We start from the raw sequence: 26,407 nt of genomic DNA, 5'->3' as shown, positions 1-26,407 counted from the left end.
GGGTAACAACAATATACCCGAACTTTCTTTAGAAAGTGCGGATATAATTATTATTTTCCTTGCAAACTTTTAATTTGACTGAAAACAGACAAGACATTTTAAATAGTCTATAGTTTTATTCCTTACAGTTGTTTGTCTACTAGCTTTACTATACGGACGTAGCGAAACAAATGCGCAATTCCCTATTTCAGTCAGCGGGAAAGAAATGTATATATTTAACACATAGTTAAAATAATGCACCAAAAAAGACGTTTTTAGTTTTTGAGTAGAATGATTGATAGAACATGTTTTTACCATTCATTATTGAAGTAAACAAAACCAGGGATCCTTTCAGGTTTTTTAAGTGTGAAATTTGATGCAGGTATCTTATTCAAATTTTATAAAAATTATATTTAAATCAATCTTAGATGGATGATAAATTATGAAGAATATCTTAAAGTATTTGCTCTGAACAAAGGAGATAGCACTTGAATAAAAATAGCTGGACAAATTGGTGTTATTTGCAAAAAAAAAATAATGGGTAGTATTTTCATTGTTTTGATTGGACAGGTTATATTTATATGCATATTTATCCTTTCTCGATACGCCCTCGAACATTTGACAACCTGCCTCCACGATATGAAGACCACACTTCTCTTTGTTTGTTCTCTGTTTTGTTTACCACGGAGGGTGTTTGTGTTTGTTCCTTTTCATAGCAGAGGTATGCGTTTGATTTTACAATTTCTCTGAAATCGGATGTACGAATGATTATTTTCAAATAATTTTTCTCTTAATTTTCTGTGCCATATCAAACATTATTATATCAAACGTTTTTAAATTGCGTGCAAAAACATTTTTATAAATATACTCGCAAAACTTTATATATATATATATATATATATATATATATATATATATATATATATATATATATATATATATATATATATATATATATATATATATATATATATATATATATATATATATATTAGGGATGTTAATTTGCAATCGGTTAACCGGTTTCTCGGTCGGAACGATGGTTACCAATTAGAAAATCTGTAACCGGTAAGTCGGGGAAAAAAATCATATATGTGTAAATTTGAATACAACATCCTGCATGAAAATTCAATAAAAAAAAATATATAACTGAAAATATATGAAATTTTAGGATTTCACCTATCTATTTCTTAGGCTGATCCGGAGATAATTATAAGCCTCTCCTATAAGCCTCTCCAAATTGACATCGTGGGGTAATTAGTGATATTTCGAATTCGAGATTTTAATTGCTGTTTAAACACCAGCCGGTCCCATGTTTCTTTAACGATAAATTTTAATTGAGTACTGTGAACTTATTATAATGTGTACCTTACCCCTTCTATCCTTTGCAGTTATCTATCAATTTATATTATTAAATAAGCGATAGTTCAAACATAGTTTTGATTATGGTGAAAATGCAGATTGAACTTGTGTGACATCTCTTCTGAATTTGTTTAAATGTATCTGATTCTTCAGCATGTTCACGGGTTTCTTAATTTTTTTTTTTCATTTCTTTTTTTTTTCTTTTGCTTTAAAGTTGAAATAATATATATTGGTGATTTTTAAATTTTCTGAAAGTTCTTTGGAGCATCAACATCTGATTAACATCACTTCTAGAATATTCTGCAACACAGCACGCCTGAAGCTTCACCTTAACAGCAGTTAATATTTTTGTAAGGAGTAAAGATAGGACCTTGGTAGAGCATTGGCTGGACCCGACAACGTATCTTTGTTTGTAAGGATTTTTAAAAAGGAATCTAGTACGTATAGGGAGGGTAGATCGAACTTACCTCGGTTGACTGGAATGTTGAAAGTATTAAACACTTAAATGTGATCTTGAAGAGTTTCAGTCTTAGAGAGTGAAGTGTGAGTATAAGTTGGATTTCCAGACGCAGAATTAAAATTAAATTCTTCTAAAATACAGTTATAGTAATGAGCCTTACAAACAAAGAAAACATTGTTACAAGCCTTGTCTGCTGGAATCATAACATATTGTACATGTAGTCTTTCTAATTCTTTTTCCGATTTGGCTAAAACGGAACGATTGATGGTTCGCATATTGCCTTTTAATGTTCTAAAACGGTTCTACAATCCCTTATTTGTTACAGGAATTTTATTCAAATTTTATAAAATATAATTAGATAAATCCTGAATAATTTCTTTAAACTAACTGAATGCCTTTGCTCTGAAAAAAAGTCGGAAAAATTAACATAATTTTAAAAGAAATGTTATTTACATTTTGATTGGACAGGATTTTTTTTGTATACATATTTATCATTCTTCGCAACGCCCTCAAACATTTAAAAACTTGCCCGCAAAATATGACGACCCCCTTTCTTTTTGTTTGCTGTTCTCTTTTTTGTTTACCACGGATGGTTTTGGTGGTTTTTCCTTATCACATCAGAGGTATGCTTGTGATCTTTACAATTTTTTATGTCCTAGGCACAAATGACTAATCCTCATATTTTCAAATAATTTTTATTGATAATTTTCTGGTGGATATAAAACAAAATAATTAACTCAAAAAGTTGATTATGTATGCTATAATTTTTGTATACAAAATATGAAATTGTTTGCTGGAGGGGAATTCTCCATTAATTTGTTATATTCATGAATAAAAATGTAAAAGAAAAAATAAATAAATAAATAAATAAAGATTTCTCTTTTCAACTGTTTTGTATTTTACGTATAGGTCAATTATACCATACTTATATTTCTCTTAATTGGCTGATAAGATTCTCAAGATTTAATACCGTATTTTCAATGGTTAAAAAAGAAACCTTGCTGTTGAACAGCATTATTTTGTCTGTATGGTAGTCATCATTCTGCAGTTCATACAAGTTCACGCAAAATATATTTAATGCCGCACATTGAGACTGTTCATTATCTTTTCACAATATCTTATATGGTTAAATACGGGGTATAAGTGAAGGGAATGGGCGATCAACACGTGCAAAATGCCTAAAAAGCTTCGAAAGTATAAAAGTAAAATTCATTTTGTGAATTTAGTATTTAGAGTAAGTTCTTATCTCCCTTTATTACAAATATCAGCATTTAAATTATGTTTTTGATATGACCTTTGACTAAATGGACTTCAAATATTTCTCAGAGAGATACGAATGTTGTGTCATAAAAGTATATTTTAAGGTATGGTGGGTCTTTGCTCCATGTTTTTGAAGAATGTATATTTTTACGCATACTTTGAGAATCATCTTTTAAAAATGGAGCGAAGAACCACTCATATGGAAATATTATCTTTTAATATGAAGAATTGATCATGTTTGCCCTCTTACGTGTATGTATGCTATTTCATAGCAAAGTTCAATCTTTGTGGAAATTTTTGCGATTTGAGGAGTTTTTACATAAGTAAACGTTAATGTGAAATGAAATATCAAATTTTGTCATCATTGAAATTTAATTTTTCGCTTTATTAATTGTCACACAATAAGCATTTTACTCGCCTTGTTCGCCCATCTTCTTTGATAATACAACAAATTAGTGAAGAAATTGCCTGGAATTTTATAAACTTACACGTTTTTGTCTATATCGTCCTGATTAAAAACACTAAACACTCTAAACGACTGTATGAGAAATGCCTTTGAATCAACAGCTTAAAAACTTACGACTTTTCTACTTTATACACAACCATTCCCCACGATAAATTAAAATCCAGGCTTTTTGATATAATTGACAGCTGCTTTTTCAATAAAAATGGAACTCGTAAATATACTTACCTTGTCATTGGTCATTTCCAAATTATTTTGTTAAAAAACATTCTGATTGTACACACAAGTACTCTGAAGTTGACATTAAAAAGATGCTTGAGTTTCTGATTGACAATATCGATGTGGTTTTTGGAGACCAGGTCTTCCAACAATCTATTGGTATTCCCATGGGTACCAATTGCGCCCCGTTATTAGAAGACCTTTTTTTGCATTCATATGAAGCAGAATTTGTCCAAAATCTTGTACGTGAAAAGAAGAAAACACTTGCTGTGGCCTTCAACTCGACATTTAGATATATCGACGATGTATTGTCAATTAACAATGGCTATTTCCATTCTTATGTCGACACGATGTATCCTGGTGAGCTTGAGATAAAAGATACCACAGAGTCTGATTCATATTTGGATATTATACTTGAAAAAGACGTTAATGGTAACATAACAACCAAGCTTTATGATAAACGTGATGACTTTAACTTTTCAATCGTCAACTTCCCTTACTTATGCAGCAATATACCTTCTTCACCTGCATACGGGGTATATATCTCTCAGTTGATTCGATACGCAAGAGCATGCTCTACGTATGTACAATTTCTAAATGAGGTAAATTATTGACAAACAAGTTGAAGAAACAAGAATATTAGCTGTCTTGTTTAAAGTCATCATTTCGTAAGTTCTATGGTCGATACAATGACCTTGTCAGCAAATACAATTTATCATTGAGTCAAATGCTGACTGACGTTTTTCATACTAATTGTTTAAGGCCATTATTTACACACTGAATTGTTGACGGATTTTTTCGTTATTTCCCGATCATGACAAGGAGCACACGGCGGGTGTGACCGGTCGGCAGGGGATGCAACACTCCTCCATGGCACCTGATCCCATCTCTGATGTTTAGAGGTCCGTGTTTGCTCTGCTCCTATTTTGTATTGTTTTATGGACTTTTGAGCTTAAATACTGTTCGTTATCGCCATATATTTCATCTATAAACAGTGAAACTTCTTCAATCCGAGACCCATGATAACCAGCATTCCTTCCAACCAGTCGATACTGTATAAAAAGAACACTCAATTCTTTGTAAACCTCAGAAAACCAGCAACCCCTCTAATCCGGTCATTTGGAATGGTCCAGTTTAGAGAAGTTTCATTGTATTTTATTTAGAGGGGTGAATAACTTTCTAAAAAGTATTCATCTTTCAACTGTTTCAGAGGCATTCGTTTTCAGAAAATTATTTCATACTCACCGCGAGATTTTCTTTCAGGTAATGTTTGGGGACAACCATCCTGGGATTCTTCATCCTCCACGACAGGTAGGGGACTTAACAATGAATTTTCATACACGGGATAAAAGTTTTTCACTCGAATTCAGATGTATAGATCATACAGATTGATAATAGCTTATGAGTAGGAATCCGAGTTGAATCGAAGAAAATTTCAGCAAATTATATGTAATGTTTAATCTTGACATTCATTTCTACATCCTTTAGATGGCTAAAAATCCGTTTTTCCCCAGGATAAGAGGAAATTTTTATTTTCACATTAAGATTTATTTCTATAAAAAGTTTTTATTAATATTTTATTTGGATTGTCACTGGTATTCAAAGTTTAGCTAAAAATGAAATATACATAATTTCTTTACTTCTCAAATTGGAGATATTTTCCATTAAAAGAATTAAAATTTCCAAACTCTGTACTTGCCGAACAACTACATGAGAGACGGAGAGAGGAGCGCGCACTAGTGAATTCTCACGAACATCGAGTTAATAATTCTATTTCATAGCAAGTCACAAGTTAGAATCCGGGATGAATAAAAAGTTTTAGCAATATGCATACGTAAAATTTCGGATATTCCTAGGAAAGTAAACTTTTAAATGACCAGGAGGATTGTTTTTCAGGTAATGTTTGGGATCTACCATCTTCGGATTGGTCGACAGGTAGATAAAAATTATTTATTTATTATTTATTTTGCTATAAGTGCTTTAACTAGTATCCAACGGTGTATTCAAAGGTGTATTCATATTCATACTTCCCAAAATGGTAACATTTTTCAGTATTGAAGATAAAACTAAAGAAATCACTATAACTTTAAAGCATGTTACAACTTTGTCTTTGTTAAGGTTCATATTTTAATTGTATTTTAGAGGAATTGGGATTGAATTCTACAAATGGTAACCTTATACCCATAGCTCCCTTTCTAATGAGAAAATTCTTTAAAATCATATGTTAGTTTTAAATATTTTTAATATTCCCAACAATCAAATTGAGTTTGTTATCATACTTACACTGGATTCCTAAGCTACTGGAGTACATAAGAATCCTTACAAAGAAAGATACATAGCCAGTTCCAGTAAATGTCCCACGAAGCTTCTTTCTTTACTCCTCACTAAAATATTCACGGCATCGAAGGAGAAACTTCATGAGTACTTTACAACGATATATTTGAGAAGTGATGTAAATCACATGTGGATATTTAAAAACTCCAAGGAACTTTAAGAAAATTTGGAATCACAAAATTTTACCAAAATCATCAACACGTACGACTTTTCAACGCTTTATACAACCATTTCCCATAAATGAATTATAGGCCAGGCTTTTTGACATCATAAAAAGCTGCTCTTTCAATAAAAATGGAACTCGTTAATTTACTTATATTGTTATTGGTCATTTTCAAAATTACTTTGTTAAAAACATTCTGATTGTAAACACAAGTACTCCGAAGTTGATATTAAAAAGATGCTTGAGTTTCTTATTAAAATATATATGTAGTTTTTGGAGATCAAGTCTTCCAACAAACTGTCGGAATTTCCATGGGTACCAATCGCACCACCTTATTAGCAGACCTATTTTTGTATTCATATGAAGCAGAATTTATTCAAAAACTTATAAAATTATTGACAAATAAGTTGATGAGACAAGAATATCAGCTGTCTCGTTTAAAGTCATCATTTCGTAAGTTCTATGGTCGATACAATGACCTTGTCAGCAAATACAATTTATCATTCAAGTCAAATGCTGACTGACGTTTTTCATACTAATTGTTAAGCCATTATTTACACACTGAATTGTCGACGGATTTTTCCGTTATTTCACGATCATGGCAAGGAGCACACGGCGGGTGTGACCGGTCGGCAGGGGATGCTCACTCCTCCATGGCACCTGATCCCACCTCTAAATTTTGAGGTCCGTGTTTGCTCTGCTCCTATTTTGTATTGTTTTATGGACTTTTGAGCTTGAATACTGTTCGTTATCACCATATATTTCATACACGAGAAGAAGAAAAATACCTGCTGTGGCATTCACCATATCGACGACGTATTATCAATTAACAATAGTTACGCAGCACAGTTAAGGCTGCAGTAAGGAGGCGGGACCTAATTTATACGAGAAATGCTTATTATGACATCACACAAAAATATAAGTTCTTCAAATTACCACAAAATGAAATGATTTGCTATTATAAACTGTTGAATAGCTTTAAACTACATCAATACTAACTAGTGCATGCATTATTGTCGTTGGTTAAATCCCACACAGCAATATATAAACAATTCACTGATCGCAATGCACTTGTCAATGTGACGTCATATCGTAAAATTTGACGCAGTTTGTATGCAGTGAGAGGCGGATCAAGTTATATTTATACAATGAAAAATGTATTTTGTAATTAAATAAAATATAAATTGTAGATATATAAGAGGCCATTAACTTGGATGCGATGTCTATTTTATGATTTTATTCATATACTTCCCGTACATTCCCTAGACAAGCGATGCTGTCGTATATTTGTATGCAGATTCATTGAAGGGTAATAGAAGGGTCGTAATAAATCGATATATTGCAAGGGCATACCCTCAATGAATTATGACAAGTTTTTACACATAAACTCACGAAGTATGAAGATATTTGAAAAGTGCTGCGAACCTGTTGAAATCTTGCAAATGAAATAATTATTTCCATATTTAATGTACTTGACCAGCAAAATATTCAACATACGATCTAACAAATGTAATTTTAGCAATTAGATAGTAGAATCTGTATAGGTTCGCAGCACTTTTCACAAACTACAAAGAGTGTTGAAAATAATTATATGTTAAACTTAGCTTTTTGACTTGGTTGTGCCCTTGCAATATTGGAATTTATAGATGACCTCAATACGTGACTGCCACATCAAGTGACAAGTCTAAATAAGAAATCTAATCGTCCTCAACATGTAGTTTTCAACCACATTGCATTTGTCCGATAATACTAAAGTCCTAAAAAGAAACGCCCATCCTTGTAAAGAATGTATTTTCTATCTAAAAAATTCGCCGATATTTCCATTTGGCACCTTAAATGTACTGCGTACTTCCATTCATATGTCGACTTGATATATCCCAGTGAACTTGATATAAAAGATACGACAGAGTCTGACACATATGTTTCCTATTTGGATATTATACTTGAAAAAGACGTTAATGGTAACATAACAACAAAGCTTTATAAGCGTGATGACTCCAACTTTTCTATCGTCGCTCATTTATGTAGCAATATTCCATTATCACTTGCAAATGGAGTTTATGTTTCCAATTTGATTCGACACGCAAGAGCATGCTCTACGTTCGAACAACTTCTTAAATGAGGCAAGCTATTGACAAACAAGTTGATGAAACAAGGATATCAACAATCTCGTTTAAAATCAGCATTTGGCAAGTTCTATGGTCGATACAATGACATTGTCAGCAAACACAATCATTTATTAAGTCGAATGCTGACTGACGTTTTTCATACTAATTGTTTAAGGCCATCATTTACACACTGAATTGTCTAAGGAATTTTTCGTTTGCCCGATCGTGACCAGGAGCCCACGTCGGATATGACCGGTCGACAGGGGATACTTACTCCTCCGTGGCACATGATCCCACTTCTGATGTTTTTGGAGGTCCATGTTTGCTCTGCTCCCAACAATTTGTATTGTTTCAATGGACTTTTTGAGCTTTGTTACTTTTCATTATCTTCATATTTTGATTATAGATACTAGACATTATCCCTCGCAAGCAAGGTTCTATAACTATGCGAATTAAAAAAAAGTCACGGGAGTAAAAAATAATATTGGGCTATTAAAAAATAATACAATTATAAAATAATTATTCGTGTTATTACGCAAAATTTTGTTGTGTTAAAATTTCCATTGAATCTCAGAATTCTCATAATGACTGAAAAATGCTCTGGTATAAAGGGAGGAAGGGGTGAGAATAACTTATATCTTGTAAATTTCGAGTTGACTCTTTTGCTTTACACCAGATGTCATAGGTTACGAGTTAGATGTTCAAAATTCAGAAATATGTTACATTATGAAATGTTTCAAATTTCCTAACAAATTAATTTTGATTCACCATAAAGTTTTTATTTTCTAGGTAATGTCTGGGACCTACCATCCTCTGATTGGTCGACAGGTAGGACTGCATGAAAAATGTGTTTTCTTTACGTCATAGAGGAAAATCGAAGATTCATTATCTTACTGGATTCATGAGATTGATCGCTGTTCGGATTTTTCTGGTTTTTGTTTCCCGATCATGACAAGGAGCACACGGCGGGCGTGACCGGTCGGCATGGGATGCTCACTCCTCCATGGCACCTGATCCCACCTCTAAATTTTGAGGTCCGTGTTTGCTCTGCTCCAAATTTGTATCGTTTCATTGGACTTTCGAGATTGAATACTGTTCGTTATCTTCATATTTACTTCACCTTTTACTTAATTAGGATAGATTGTAAATAGCGATATTTTACCTGCTAGTGGCTTCTTTTTCTTCTTAACTTTACAATAGTTTGCAATTTTTCTTTTCGTGCGAAATGTATTAAGAACATAATTATTAATTTAGCTTCTAGAATGTTCATATTTACTACTATAGCCTCATTTTTACAACATAACCTTATTCACTTTATAAGAGTAGGGGTAGCTTTAGTCTTGCATTCAAACAGAACAGAGAAAAAATCAATTTTTTAGGCCTCTGAAATTTAAATATCATGAATAAAATATCTTTCGTTTTGGAGACCAGGTCTTCCAACAATCTGTTGGAATTCCGATGGGTATTAATTGTGGTCTGCTTTTGTATTCTTATGCAGCAGAATTTATTTGAAACTTCTACTTTAAGGGTTTGCTGGGAGCTTCAAGTCCTCATTTAGATATATAGACTAGTTTTATCAACTAATAATATTAATATTCATTCCTACGGTGATTTGATATACATGTATCCAATTGAACTCAAGATAAAGACACAACAGAATGTTTTATATTAGATATTCTACTAGAGAAAGGCTTTGATGGCAAACTAACAACTAAACTTTATGATAAACTCGATGACTTCAATTTTTCTCTCATAAACTTCCCTTGTTAGCAATAAACCATTATTACCTGCATTTGGAATTTATGTTTCATAGTTAATTCGATAGGCAAGAGCGCGAACAATTTCTAACACAAGGCATTGTATCGACCTATAAGTTGATGATACAAAGATATCAACAATCTCGTTTAAAGTCAACATTTCGCAAATTCCATGGTTGATACAATAACTTTGTTTACAAATACAGTTAGGTTAAATATTGACTGAAGTCTTTCATACAAATTGTTAGGCAATTATTTTTACACTGAATTGACTATGGATTTTCCATTTACCCGACCATGACAAGCGGCACACGGTAGGTGTAACTCTTCGGTAGAGGATATATACTCCTCCATTGCACCTGATCCCACCTCTGTTTTCAGACGTCCGTGTTGTTTCAGCTCCTGGTTCGTATTTTGAATATCGTCATGTTTGTTATCATCACATTTCATTTCATGCAAACTTTGAAATCAAACACAGAAAATCCTTAATTTTTAAGGTAGTTTATGGCCAACACCTATAGGCAACGAGTGGACATCCTCTTCATTTACAGACAATGGAGGTAGGGCATTTTAATTTTATCCATGATAATAAACCAATTTATCCATAAAAAATATACTTGGTCAGCTACATGAACGCTACTTATACACTTTGATGTTCTTCAACTTATATATTTCTTTTTTTTTACTGTATATAAATATTCGTTAAACTAGCATTCAATTGATCTCTGTTTACCGACATGATCTGTTGTGTTTTAAACATGAAGCATCGGATTATTTTTTTTTATATTTGAGGTTTTTTTTTTCAAAAATCTAGTTATGCAACATAAAGACAATATTGTTTATGTCTTTATTCAGGTCTTCGAACCTTGAGAGAGGAGCCCCGGTCTCAAGTTGACTTTCCACATGATGAAGTGTGTAATTATTGTCATAAATTGGAGAAAGAACGCCATCACGGCTGTGGAGCAAAATGTTACATATTTGATACGTGTATGTATACCAGGTTCTGCATGCTCATGTAAATGTATTAAATCATTTTACTCAGTTTAATTAAAATTATCCTTTGCCTTCATGTGAAACTAAAGAAAAACTTATTTTCCTCTTTTTGTTCAGTGTATCTTAGGTGTGCTTTCAAAGTTTAAAGGTCAAAGCAATTTTGTAGGGGGAAAAGCGATCCATGTATAATTCAAACCATATAATTTTTTTAAAAAAATATGATTTTTTTTTTTAAATTTCCATACAAATTACTTTTAAACGTTTGGATACAAATATACTGTTTGTTGTAATAAGAAACTAAAGGTCTACGAGACAAATGTTAAATGAATGACAACGTCCTTCTAATGTCTTTATCCTATAAGCCTATAGTTCCAGCCTTTTCCCGAAGTCATTATTTGAACAGCTTTGATAGGAATCTTGCTTATCTAGAGAGGATGCTTTTTCTTTAATAAAAAAAAAGCATAAAAGGTGTGCATTCAAACTAACACGCAAACCTCGCAAATTGCGTTTTATGTAGTATACAGCAAGAAATGATCGTTTATATTAATTAATAATTACACAGTAGGAATATAATTCTTTTCTCCAAAATTTACAGGTTCGGAGCTTCAAAGCTGCAGAAACAGACTGACAGGTAATAGGCAATCACATAGCTATAATTTATTATAATTAATTGATACGTTTATGTTCAGATGTGTGCCTTTTTTTAATTGTGGGACAAAGCAATGCTAAAAAATATGTAAAGCATTAATATCAATAAGTACGGAAGCGTATTAGTGCCAATTTAACAGTTTTTATTTTTTAATTTCTATACTTTAATCTGTAAAATTTACAAATTAAAGTGTAAATTTTACACTTTAATGTATAAAATTTACACTTTAATGTGTAAATTTTACACTTTAATCTGTAAATTTTACACTTTAATCTGTAAAATTTACACTTTAATCTGTAAATTTTACACTTTAATCTGTAAATTTGACACATTAAAGTGTAAATTTTATAATTTAATCTGTAAATTTGACACATTAAAGTGTAAATTTTACACATTAATAGCCATTCTCTGTAAGCATTTAAACTCTTATATAGGGAGTGTGGCACGCTAGGTCTTAGATTTTTATGAAACTTGGCACACATTCCTATATTGATGTATGAAACTAAAATTCATAATAAAATGGTTGCTATGGTCCATGGTTACCATGGCAACCAACATACATTTTTCATGGCCTAAAAAAAGCTAAATTTTGATGAAAAATGACCCTTTTTGACTAATTAAAAGTCTTTAACACAACAAGATATTTACATGACTTCATCTTTTTGCCAAAATACATCATTTCTATAGTTCTTTAGATAATTTCTAGTATTGGAGCAACTTTACCTAATAGAAAAAATATTGCCCGTTTTTAGGTAGGATTTTTCTGTGGAAAAATTGTAGATTTTAGGCTCTTTTGAAAAGCCTGGTGTAAAATTCTGCGGACATATGGGAAAAATTAAATACATTGGTTTGAAAGTCCATATATAGTTCTAATATAAACTGCAAAGAAACACTTGGTATTCATATTTTGTTTTCGTGTTACCATGGTTACAAACTTATGCTTTTTTTAAAGAATTCCAGACAAGGGCAATAGGTATTTACAATCAGTTTCCATATAAATACCTGAGTATTTTAAAATGAATTGAAACCAAATCTAGTTATGTGGTACACAATAGCAAAAACAAAGAGAAAAATCAATTTTCATGACAAAAGGTCAAAGGTCAAGGTCAAAATGGCTCGATTTAGATAGAAATTTAAGGAAACTGAGCACATTTTTTTCTGTGTCCCAACTAATACTTTTGTTTTAAACAGCATGAATAAACAAAATTACCATTCTGGTGGGCAATAACTACATGTAGCATCACCTGAATTGGTAAATACAGACAGAAGGTCAAAGTTCAAGGTCACAATGGTATATAAAAATTGCCTTTTTGTCCACCGCTTTCACTGAAAAAGGGGGATATTGATTTGGGTCTGTCTGACCGTTCATCTGTCCGTCAGTCTGTCTTTCTGTAACACTTTAGTTTCGGCCCGATGTCTCGAGAAGCCTTTGAGCCTTTGCAATTAAATTTTGCATAAAAAATCCCTGTGGCCTAGGAAAGACTCCCATTGATTTTAAGGTCAAAGGTCAAGGTCACAAATTCATAAATTCAGTATGTTTAAACACTTTATTTCTGTGCGATATCTCGAGAAGCCTTCGAGCTTTTGCATTGAAATTTTAAACCACAACTCCCTATGAACTAAAGAAGACCCCTATTGATTTCGAGGTCAAAAGGTCAAAGGTCAATGTCAAAAATTTATACATTCTGTTTGTGTGTAAAACTTTCATATTTGAGCAATATCTCATGAAGCTTTTAAGCTTTTGCAATGAAATTTTATATCATAACTCCCTATGGTCCAGCCCGCTCCTCTGAAAGTGTCCCGTCCCCCACCCCCACCATCCTACGACCACCACCCCTCTAGATCCGTACATGCTCTTTTTTCCTTAAGCAGGGGACACAGATTCTCTGAATTAGCTTGTTAGTATTGCATTTATACTTGGATATTGTGAAAGCGTATCCTGTTTTATACTGAAACTGGTAAATAAATTACATTCTCACCTTTAGGTTGATGCATATATAATGTGAAAATGCTATGAGAATGTTTTTTAAAGGTCATTTATTGATAAAAATGTAGCCAAGTCAAAATATTGAAAGCCTATACACTTACCATATTGAATGACTTGTACGTAGAGAATTGTGCTACATGCATGTAAGAACTCTTTTGTTGTTTTTGTAGACTAAGTCCTTAATCTAAAATGTACATTTTTGACCCTATTCAACAGCCCACTCTTTTCCAGTGACAATCAAATTATGTTTTCCTGTGACTTTTTCCAGAGAAATTGACAGAAAAAGCCTAAATCCATTTTTAAATTACTTTGCAATATTATTCTTAAAAACTTGAAAATTTAGAGACATTGATGATGAATATTTCAACCCAAATATGCATGGGTTTACACATAATATATCTGCTTTTTCCCAAAATTAAATCAATAATAATCGGTTGTGAAAATCTGCTGAACCTGTCCGGATAATCTGTTTTTGTGCTTTCTTGAATTCATGTTGGTTGCTTAATTTGAGTTGGTTGGTAAGCTTGATGGAATCGTACACCTTATGGTGTGTAATGTAAACATAATTTCAAAAGTTTAGTCCTTGAAAATGTTGAAAATAAATAATCTGTCCCTGCCTTATTCCTACGGTTTTCATTTTATTTTAAAAAATGAATATAGTAAAGTAACCAATGGCCAGGACTTACTCCACCCCTTCCAGGAACCATGTTAAAAAAAAAAAAAAAAAAAAAAAAAAAAACCTTGTAAAACGTTAAGAAGCGTTATTTAATTAAAGGATTCCGAAGTGGTTCATTCATAAGTGATTAACCCCACCCTGCCCCCATTCCCGGGGTATAGATTTTTTAAATTTAATTTTATGATTTTTTTTTGGTAGAAAGGGGGGGGGGGGCTTGTCAGAAATTTATTTATGTTTTCGTTGTAAATAAAATACAGCTAGACAGATTTAAAATTAATCTTACTGCTACAAGGTTCAATCTAAATGTATCTTAGTCTAGAGAAATGATAAACCGTTAACTTTAAATAAGATTCAGACAATTTGTATTTCTATGCACCCCCCCCCCCCCCAAAAAAAAAAATGAAAGTATAATTTTGACTGTTCGACAGGAATCAAACAAAACATTTTTATTATTGGCCTTAACAATTTATCCTTTTTTTTTTATTGGGTAAAGATCTTTCCTTTAAAGAAAATTCTTGCTTCAGCAAAATTATCAATTTCTTTCTAAATGTTTTCAAAATCATTGAATAAAAAAGCAAAATCTGAAATATACACACATAACTTTTCTCTTTCTTTGTGATACAGATAAAGGCAAACAGTAGGAGGAATTAAAAAGATTGAATTTTCTGTTACATCCTTCACTAAAAACTGGTTTTTAGGTGTGGATTTTTTTCTACATGCAGCCTTTAAATAGAGATAAAATATACTTTTTCGTTCTTTAATTTTAGATGGGGGTGTAAAGAGCGTTTGTTTTTTCCTAGTCAGATTATTTATTTTCGTAGTAGTGAAATCCTTATTATTTATTTCCAAGATGATCCTGGACAGATTATTTATTTTCTGTTTCACCTTAAAAAAAGTCTGAAGAGCCCCCCCCCCCCCCAAAAAAGGAATACGCCCAAACTCTATTTCGTGGGAAGGGGGGGGGGGTGGCACTTGTTTTGGTAATAATTTTTTAACCCATAGTATAATAATAATACTTATTATACTATGGGTTAAAAAAATTATTACCGAATTAAGTGCCTTTGGGTGGGGGTGGGGTTTGTATAGCACTTATCAAGGATAGATTATTTATTTTCCTGTCTATTTTCCTGTCAGTAGAGGACAGATTATTTATTTTCAACATTTTCAAGAACAGATTATTAGTTTCTAAAATCTGTCACCCCCCCCCCCGAAACAAATCAAATGGTCCTCCCTTTAATGACAGGCATCAATTTACATCACTTCATTCAATATAAACTTGATACACCTGTACTTTGTTGTTGCCAAGTCTATTTTTTATCCAACTTTCAACTTCCAGTTTTGTATGATCATTTAAATGAAGCTTGAATCTAATCATTTAGGTAAAATCAATAGCCTACTTCTCTCACATTATAGTGTGATCATGTACATTTCGCCATTGTTCACACATCAAAATTACTCTTTTGCATCCAGGAAATAAACAAAGAGGTTAAAAATTTGTATGCACATTAAATAAACAGAAAAAACACTTGATTTTACTTGAAATCCAGGATATATGTTGACAATTGTACACAACTTCCAGTCAGTTTTGTCCAATGATTTTTTTTATCTCTCACACTAAAGAGCTCACAATTATCAAAGGGAGATAATTCAATTTTTAAATGAATGTCTGCTATTTTAATCATAGATTTCTCATATTTATAGACTGAATACCAACAATGTTTTTAAATGTCTTTTAAAATCAGATGTCATACTTTTTATTTCTGTGAGTATCATGAATTGAAGTAGCCGCATTTCATTGAATAACATTCCTAAAAATTGCATATTTTCAGAAAAAATCAACTTTAGACACCGTTTCCATGGTAACTACTCAACATTCATATGATCTAACAATATTTTTTGGAGTAGTTTATGAGGTGCTAAATTCCAGCCAAATTTGAAAAAAAATCTATGACCATGCGTGCCACAAAAGTTTAAGTGGTTACAGAGAATGGCTATTAATCTGTAAAATTTACACTTTAATCTGTAAATTTTACACTTTAAAGTGTAAATTTTACACTTTAATCTGTAAATTTTACACATTAATGTGTAAATTTTACACTTTAACCTGAAAAACTTATTTTGTAATCTGTAATAATCGAACGGTCGTTGGATGGTGTTAAACCTATGAGAATTGAAAAATTAGTATAAAACTGAGATGTTCACAAGTGTTTGCATAAAAGTTTATACATGTATATATGATAATTAAGGATGGGCGATTTGCTCATTGGCCTTGTAATTTTCCCTTAGCAAAATATCGGGAATCTGCTTTCAATCCAGTATATTTATTTAGCACTATAGTAAAGGGTGACGAACAGTTAAAAATATATATCTCGAATATTTTTGTCTTTTCATTTGCAGTTCAGATTGATATTGCAAGTTTATGGGACTATGATCATGGTGTAAAATATAACAGTTAAAATTACGGTCATTTTAAAATGCATGTTCCGAATTAATATAAACTCACATACTTTAATGATTTATACATGTATATACTTTTATAATTAATATTTTAATTGATTATTTAAAATTTTCAATTCAATAAGTTATTCAATTGTTGCTGGTAATACATGTAGAATGTAATTCAATTTATGCTATCAATAATTGAACTGCTGAGCGCATAAAATGATTTGCGAATAATGATATCAATATCAATATATATTCATTGATCGATGAGAAGATATGTGTGTTTGCTCTTCACTTTCACGGAATTCATAATTCTTTCAAATATTCTATGAAAGTCTCACTTATATCAGTCTTACTAGATTGCTTATTATTTGTTTAATATCAATACATATATTATCTGATAAATAATTATTTTCCACATTTATTGTTAACAAGAAATCAAAATTAAATTTTATCATGGTCTGTTAGCTTTATAGCGTGTTACTTAAGATGTATGAAGTTGCCAAATAGTTTATGTGAATTAAACAGATAAAAGTGTAAATTATACAGATTAAAGTGTAAATTTTACACTTTAATGTGTAAATTTTACAGATTTAAGTGTAAAATTTACAGATTAATGTGAAAATTTTACAGATTAAAGTGTAAAATTTACAGATTAAAGTGTAAATTTTACAGATTAAAGTGTGGAAAATGAAAAATAAAAAGGTGTCCAAGTGGCACTAATACGCTTTCGTAATTAAGAGATAACTTTGTTTGCGAAATAACATTCTTTTCTTTAAAAAAAAGATATGTATACACATATGAGGGACTTTAAAAATAATCATAAATAATTATAATTATAACTAGATAATTTTTTTTTGAATTAATATATACAGTCATCTTCAGGAAAATATAAAAATTGGAGAAAAACAACAAATCATGCATTTGTCTAAGTTGAATTAAATGTCGAGGTGTGAAATTCAAAAATCAAAATTTAAAAAAAAGAATACTAGGATCATGAGAATCATAATTTATTTATTATTATTATCTACATCATTCTGTTTACAAACTTTAAAAGAAGGACTATAAGGAGATGTTATACTGTTTTTAGATAGGGTCTAAGTCACAAGGAATGTCAAGTTAATGCATTAACTATGTTTACAGACCCCTTTTTATATTTTTTTTAATGTAAAGTCTGTTTTAAATACTGAAAAGTTGGATCATCTTCCTTTAAAAAATTGGTTTATTTCTCATATTTATATTTTGTGTCTGTTAAAATTATATGACATTGTTCATAATGCTTTTGAGAATTTCAAACAAACTATTTAATATCGCACACGATAAACTGTTTTACAGGCTTTTTATTCTTTAAAAGAGAATAAGACATGGTGTTTGTAGTGATGAGAAGATTAAGGCAAGAAATAAGTAATTTATGGGTTATTGGCTATTGAAATACTTATTGCATTAATATGAATATAATTACATAGAAAACTAGATGAAATCTCGTTGCGAGCAACGAGTACGTATTCCGTCCGATTTTTTGATTAGATGAGATATGATATTGACTGAGATTTCCGTTAAAAGAAAATTCCTGCAATAGATTTCATTCTGATGATTTATCTAACATTATTGTGAAGGTCTTAAATTGTTCAGGTTTTTGGAGATATACGAGATTTTTGTAAAGGTGTTAGCACTTTGGTCGCTTATGATCCTTAATTACGTAAAATATGATCAAACTATTATCATATATAGTTGCAAATCATTAAGATTGTTTTTGTTTCAGTAAGGTATAACAAAATAAAGTCGTTAATAATTGAAAAAAGATATTAACCCCTCTGATTCCCTAGTTCGAGCTCGAGGACCAGCCCCTTTTTCTTGATACCAAATAAAAGCTCCACTGATTATAAATACTTTGGGTAGACTTTACTTTACCGGTCCCCAGATCCGCAAGATCCGCGCGTTCATTGCACTATGACGTAAGATTTACGTCACTCTACTGATTAGGGTTAGTTTTGCACATTTTTCGACTGGTTAAGGTTAGTTTTACACCCACTTGAAAGATTAGGGTTAGTCCTTGCACAGGTTTTCGACTAATTAGGCTTAGGCCTCGCACATGGGTTAGTCTAGCATCCACCTGAGTGATTTGGGTTAGTCCTCGCATACCAACCGAGAGATTAGTTTGTTTTTTTTTTTTTTATTGACTTTAGACATAAACAAACATACATACATACACATACACAAACACAGACACACCACGGCTGGAAAGCTTACATACAGATTTTTAGGAATAAACATGAAATATAAAAAAAAAAAAAATATGAATACACAAGATATACTAAAATAATAATGTAGATGACATAAATTTATCTATATGTTTATGTTTTCAAATATCTGGTTCCAGTTAATCCATCTTCTTTTATACACATGAAGTTCATTGTTAAATTTATACTATTTTTCTTCAAATTTATAATGCACATATAAGTATTTAATGATATTTTGGATAGTTATATTTTGGTTTTTTCTTGATTGTTGAAAAATGTACTGTTTAATAAGTAGCAATATAAGATTAATAATTGTGTCTTCTTTAGAAGAACCAAGTATAACTGTGCACACATCAAATCTTATTATTTTTCCAGTTTTTTTTTTTTTTTCAAATATCCAATCTTCTAAAAGAGACCACAATGGGTTAACTTTAGGACGATAAAAGATAATATGTACAATTGATTCAACATTTTGCTGACATAGATTTTTTTCTCTCATTTTTGACAAAAACAAATACTTATTTGTACCAAGAATCCTATGTATGATTCTAAAATTAAACCATAAAAGCCTTGTGTCTTTTGTTATTGAATAATGTTTTTTTATGAATTAATTTCCAATTAAAATCCTGCTGTAACTGCAGTTCTTTAGCCCATTTTGATTCACACTTTGGTGAAGTATATACATGTAATGACAAATATGTATCATAAATTGTTTTAGAACCTTTTTTATCTTTATTGATGATTTCCACAAATTTTGGCTGATAAGGTCTTGTGACAGAATTTATACCAACATTTCTAACATTTGGCCAAGAATGCAAAATTGCCCTTTTTATGCCTTCGTATATAGTAAAAGGGACTTTTAAAGAAAATTCTTTAACAAGATCATCAAAGCATATAGAGTTACCATTACTGTCAAATAAATCACCAACTACAATAAATCCCTTTTCATACAATGGCCTTGAAAAAACATACTTATTTTGAGTCATAATTTTATTATTATACCACAGAGGTTCCAACAAAATATCTCCTTGGTTCGAGTTACATGTTATAAGACTTAAGAATTCTGAAAATACATACAGTACTTCTTTCCAAAAGCTATTTTTTGTATTCTTTGCTTTAGCTTTTGAATATTCTGGCCCAAAATGGGATAGGTTTACAATATTACATTTTGTTATTTCAGTGAACAGTGGGATCCAACTAGACTTTGTAAATATTAATCTTCTGATCCAAGTTAATTTTAAAGATTTAATAAAACAGTCAATATTGGTCATTTTAAGACCACCATTCTCTTTGGAAAGTTGCATTGTTTTTCTTGAGATTTTTTCTGTTTTATTGTTCCATATAAATTTATAAAAATGTTTTTCCAAATCTTTAATCCACTTTTTGTTTGGCTTTGGGAGAACAGTAAACAAATGTGTAAGTTTTGATAAAAGTAAACTCTTTATTACTGTAACTTTCCCTAATGGAGACATATTTCTTTTTGACCATGATATTGTTTCCTTTTTAATGTTTTGAAAACATTTCTCAAAATTTAGCTGTTCCATATCTTTTAGATCAGCAGTGTATGTAATGCCGAGGACTTTAAACGGTTCCACTGTCCACTGAAGTCCTATTTCATTGCATAATGTGTTTCTGGAATTTATTTCAGAACCTATCCATATAGCTTTTATTTTAGTAATATTTGGTTTAAGTCCTGAAAATTTTGAAAATTGAAAAAGAAGATCTAAAGCACTTTTTAGGCTTTTTCTGAACCATCTAAAAACATTACTGTGTCATCTGCATATTGAAGTAAACATATTTTTTCCTCACCTATTTTTATTCCCTTTATATTTTTATTTTGTCTAATCATGTATCCCATAATCTCTACACACAGGTTAAATATATATGGAGAGACAGGATCTCCTTGGCGACAACCCCTCCCTATTTTGAAAAATGATGAAAATATACCATTTTGGATTACACATAGTTGAGTTTGATTAAATAATACATGTATCCATCTAATAAGATCAGGTCCAAAGTTAAAAAACTTCAGTGTTTTGTACATAAATTCCCATGACACTGAGTCAAAAGCCTTCTCAAAATCAACAAGTAAAATAATTCCTGGTATATTTCTTGTCTTTGCACTGTGAAGTATGTCATAAATTATGCGTGTATTTTCACCAATAAATCTATTCTTAAGAAAACCTTTTTGATTGTCATGTATAAGATAATCTAATACACCTTTTATTCTATTTGCAATGCATGCAGAAGCAATTTTGTATGAAACATTAAGCAATGATATTGGTCGCCAATTTTTTAAATATTCTCTCGACTTTTCTCCTTTTGGTAAATTTGATATAATTCCTTGTTTCTGAGTGGTAGATAATTCTCCCTTTTGAAATCCATAGTTAATTGATCTAATAAGGAACTGTCCAATATCTTTCCCAAAAAATTTGTAAAACTCAGCTGTAAATCCATCACTTCCTGGGCTTTTGTCATTTTTCATGCTTTTCAATGCTGTTAAAGCTTCGGCTTTGGTTATTACACCTTCTAACTGATACCATGATTCCTTATTTAATATTTTAACATATTCCATATTTAAATTTGCTTTTCAAGTCAATATCACTTAGTTTATCATCACAACATGCATATAGATTTTTAGAAAAGGTTTCAATTTCTGTTAAAATTTCAGATTGTTCTGTTATTATATTACCGCTATCTTGAACTAGTTTGGTTACTGTTTTGTTTATAAAATTTCTTTTTACCAAACTTAAAAAATACTTTGTCGGCTTTTCCCCTTCTTCTATCCACTTAACTTTTGTTTTCACAAACAGACCTTTAATGTATTCTTTTCGTATATCTTCCAATTTTCTTTTTGAATGTTCTAACTTTTCCATAATTTCAGGTGAATTATCAGTATTTCTATTACTTTCTAATTGAGATATTTCTTCTTCTAATTTTTTTACTTTATTTTCCTTTTCTTTTTTCTTTCTTGAACAATAACTAATTGTAGCCCCTCTTATGCTTAAAAGTAATTGCTCAAAAATTGTTGGTCATCAATTTGGAAAGAAATAATTTCATTTTCTATATCATTAATAGCAATAGGATTGTAAGGAGAAGCCATATATTGTTTTTAAGTATAATAATTATACTCTCTCCGAGAGATTAGGGTTAGTGTCTTGTTCTTTTAGATTAATTTAGAAATTCAGTTGCATCTGTATTTTTTTGCAAGATCTTAATTCAGCTTAAATGACATCTCATTGGTTTGTTTACAGGGAAAAAAATGGCTAAGTACGAAAGAAACGGCACTAAGCATGCGCCGCACGCGCTTCCTTGACAATTATTTTTGTCTCCTTTTCACTAAATAAACAATATTTATTACTTTTTCAGAGAACGAGGTTAAAAACTTCGTTTAAAAATGAAGTTTGTTCTAAACTAAATTTTTAACCGTTGAATTCGATTTTTGGGTCAAAAAGGCTTAAAACCTTATACTTTTTTTTCCGATCGCTCACGAAATCTCATTTATATTGAAGTTGCCTATGGCGACACTATATTTTAGCGCGTTTTTCTGGGCAGAATTTTTAGCGAGGTTTCAATTTTTGCATTGTTAGCGAAGGTTCCGAGATCTCTAAAATTTAATATCGCTAAAATTTATTCTGTATATGTTGTTATAGCTTTTCTCTTGAAATTATAAAATTGCTAAAATTACTTATCGCTAAAAATATATTACATTTTTTGGGGGGATTATATATATATATATATATCTTGTCGCCGGAAGTATGAATCCGAATGATTTCAAAAACAATTTATGTTCCATCTCTCCTGAAAATTTCACGAAAAAACTTCCAGCCATTTTTCAGAAATCGCACGGACAAACAATCTGTAAGATTGATTAATTGTATGTTGTTTTACGTCCCATTCGAGAATTTTTCACTCATATAGAGACGTCACCATACACTGGTGAAGGGCTCCAAATTTAGACCTTTACTCGGCACCCAGGGCCATTGAGCAGTGAGGGTTCTTTATCGGGCCAATGCCTACCTTGACACGGGGCCTCGGTTTTTAAGGTCTTATTCGAAGGACCCGCAACTTTCACTTCAAAGTACCGAGCGCCTGGCGAAGGAACAGTTGCTAACTATTTTTTATCGACTTAGATCAACCGCGGCTGTGATTCGAACACACGATCTTCCGATCACGGAGCGAACGCTTTACCGACTGAGCTACCGTGACGGCCAGTCTGTAAGAAGAATAAAAATAACGAGCAATACTCGATTCAAGCAATGAGTAGGCCTTAGACGGACGTCGAAAATAATGTGTTCAGAGTTTTTAATCCTTATAAGAATAACATTTAGACAAATCCCTGAAAAAAGTACCCAATTAAAGATTCATTTCTCGACAAGACAACTTACGGTTTCGATTCGGACTTTCCGACATCACTTCCGGTTGAAGTCAGAAGTCACAAAGGTCAAAAAAAAACTTAAACCACATTTACAAATTATTCCATACAATTTCTAATGTAATGATTTTGTACAAAAAACTTCATTATTCAACTATTCTGGTTACACCGGAAATACTTCCAATTGATTGTTTTTGTTGTCGAACATTCATATCAGTATAAGATCTATATACCTTCATTCAAAACTCTTCATTTAAAAAAAAAAACGCTGAATTTAATATCACTTCCGGTGTCGACCGGAAGTGACGGGTACAAAAATAGAAGATGTTATGCATAACCCAGAGAAATATTCTATCTTCCCTGAAAATAGGATGATTCTTTCATGATTAAAAAATTCCTGGAAAAAAACAACAATTTTAAATACGAAAATCGACAGAAAATGCGACCAGAAGTGATTTCTAAAAAAAATTAGAAAGGGTGTGGAGATATGAACATGATGCATCATTCTTGAAAAAATCTTTGAAATCAGTCCGTAGTTTTCGAGAAATCCCATGTACTATGAAAAGGGAATAATATTAGGAAAGGGATTGTCTTCCGAAGGAAGTCGAAATATCTAAATAATTTAAAAAAAAAACAGATGACAGGAAGTACAGACAGATGCCGAGTAAAGTGATCCGTAAGTGTCGCTCTGCTTTGCAGGCTATAAAACATGCAAAACAGTGAAACCTCGCCTATACTGACAGTTTGACTGCCTTCACGAAAACGTATAAGAGGTAGTAGAAAAGTAATTTCTCACATGAACTCTGCATGAAACTAAGAAACCGAGGTCCATGTAGGGAAAGTCAATATCAACATTTCTTGAAATGTTCTAAAAATGAAAATGCGCAGTAAAACGGAAAAAAATATCTTTATTTGAACTTCATAGATTTAAATCTCACAGACGGACAGACGGGGGAAACAAGACACCTTATAAGCCAATCAAATACATGAGAAAGAAATAAATTATGAACAGCAGTGATCCCTAGAGTTCTGATGTAGTTGTGAAGAACGATGTGTGTGTAATTTTCATGAATTCAAATGGGTTATATTTTACTTTAACTAAACAACATTATTCTTATTGCAGAAAATCATAGACGCAGACATCAGGATTTCCCATACCATTTAGTGTGTTCGTTTTGCCAAAACCTTGCCTTAAAAAATGGACATAGCAAGAACCTTTGTTCTATGTATTGTATAGATAAATTTTTGTATGGAGGGAGACTGTTTACGCTTTAGAGACATTGAGAAAAAGAATGTGATATTACCGATGGATTTTCTCCCTACTTTTAATTTAAACAATAACATTTAATAATTTAATTTTGTTTGTATACTAGCCTCTGATTGGTTAATATCCAAAAAGGAACACAAATTATTTCTGTATAACCTGGTTTGGTATGGGGACACCCCCCCCCCCCTGACAACCAGCTGAATCATCTGTATCCATACAATCCTCTCATTTCCAGTCCTCGGGATTCATGGAAAATTCCAGATTTAATAAATGCACCTTTAATTTCAAACAATAATTCGATCTTACCACATGTAAGCAAACAACATGGCTGCTATGCCTATGTATCAGTTTTTACCTCCCCTCGATTCCCATCACTTCCGTTACTTCCGTTACTATGGTTGTATTATTGAGCGGCAAATTTGAACTAATAAAAAGTAACGAAATTTTACACCCATAGTTATTTAATGATTTTAAAATTAAATTATAAGGAATAACTCTAATTCTTGGCCAAATTATTCGAGTATAACCTGGTTTGGGTCAGTTTACGCTGTTTTATAATCCGCTTCGCGGATTATAAAGCGTAAACTGACCCAAACCAGGTTATACTCGAATAATATGGCCAAGAATTAGAGTCATTCCTAAAATATTTTAACTTTGTTCGCCGGTATATATATATATATATATATATATATATATATATATATATATATATATATATATATATATATATATATATATATATATATAATTTAATTTTGTTTGTATTCTAGCCTCTGATTGGTTAATATCCAAAAAGGAACACAAATTATTTCTGTATAATCTGGTTTGGTATGGGGACACACCCCCTTGACAACCAGCTGAATCATCTGTTTCCATACAATCCTCTCATTTCCAGTCCTCGGGATTCATGGAAAATTCCATATTTAATAAATGTACCTTTAATTTCAAACGATAACCAAACAACATGGCTGCTAGGCCTATGTATCAGTTTTTACCTCCCCTCGATTCCCATCACTTCCGTTACTTCCGTTACTACAATTGTATTATTGAGCGGCAAATTTGAACTAATAAAAAGTAACGAAATTTTACAGCCATAGTTATTCAATGATTTTAAAATTAAATTATAAGGAATGACTCTAATTCTTGGCCAAATTATTCAAGTATAACCTGGTTTGGGTCAGTTTACGCTGTTTTATAATCCGCTTCGCGGATTATAAAGCGTAAACTGACACAAACCAGGTTATACTTGAATAATTTGGCCAAGAATTAGAGTCATTCCTAAAATAAATTAAAATAAAATCCAAGATAAACAAACAAGTTCACATTTAATTATTACACTAAGCGCTTTCGCCGTGAGGCTCTTCAGAGTGTAACATAGTTTATAAAAACAATACAACTTGGTTGTTATGACGTCGTTATTGTGACGTCATAAAAGCAGCATTATAGACGCAGGTAAATGTCATTAGGGCGCCAGAAGTAGAGAATTGAACATATGTACATTGTGATGAAATAGACTGCTAATTTTAAGCTATAATGTTCAATTTACATTTAGTTTATAAAACTTTATAAAATGGAAATATTAAAAAGTTTCCATTCGCACATGAATCAAAATGTTCACTGCATGGCGTATTCCTGACAGAAGGGTCCCGTATTTGTTGTTTATGGACTCTTAC

At 31.4% G+C, this 26,407-nt stretch overlaps 1 protein-coding gene across 1 annotated transcript; it reads left to right on the top strand.

The window, feature by feature from the left end:
• The first annotated feature begins 618 nt into the window (after window positions 1–618).
• Window positions 619–25,276, top strand: LOC133173511 (uncharacterized). The gene is made up of 6 exons (XM_061308492.1): window positions 619–700; window positions 9,138–9,176; window positions 10,603–10,665; window positions 10,961–11,092; window positions 11,694–11,729; window positions 24,591–25,276. Exons 1-6 carry the CDS (start codon window positions 619–621, stop codon window positions 24,740–24,742), a joined length of 504 nt encoding a protein of 167 aa, XP_061164476.1. The 3' UTR covers window positions 24,743–25,276.
• The last annotated feature ends 1,131 nt before the right edge of the window (window positions 25,277–26,407 follow it).

This window comes from Saccostrea echinata, unplaced genomic scaffold, assembly GCF_033153115.1.
Source record: "Saccostrea echinata isolate AGI-Se365-2 ecotype Australia unplaced genomic scaffold, CSIRO_AGI_Sech_v1 ptg000056l, whole genome shotgun sequence".
NCBI lineage: Eukaryota > Metazoa > Mollusca > Bivalvia > Ostreida > Ostreidae > Saccostrea > Saccostrea echinata.
This window is presented reverse-complemented; position numbering and strand designations above follow the sequence as displayed.

Coding starts and splice junctions, on each gene's coding strand:
- LOC133173511 (XM_061308492.1), top strand. CDS start 619: ATGAAGACCACACTTCTCTTTGTTTGTTCTCTGTTTTGTTTACCACGG. Junction 701..9,137: donor TGTTCCTTTTCATAGCAGAG/GTATGCGTTTGA, acceptor TTTATTTTCTAG/GTAATGTCTGGGACCTACCA. Junction 9,177..10,602: donor ATCCTCTGATTGGTCGACAG/GTAGGACTGCAT, acceptor TTAATTTTTAAG/GTAGTTTATGGCCAACACCT.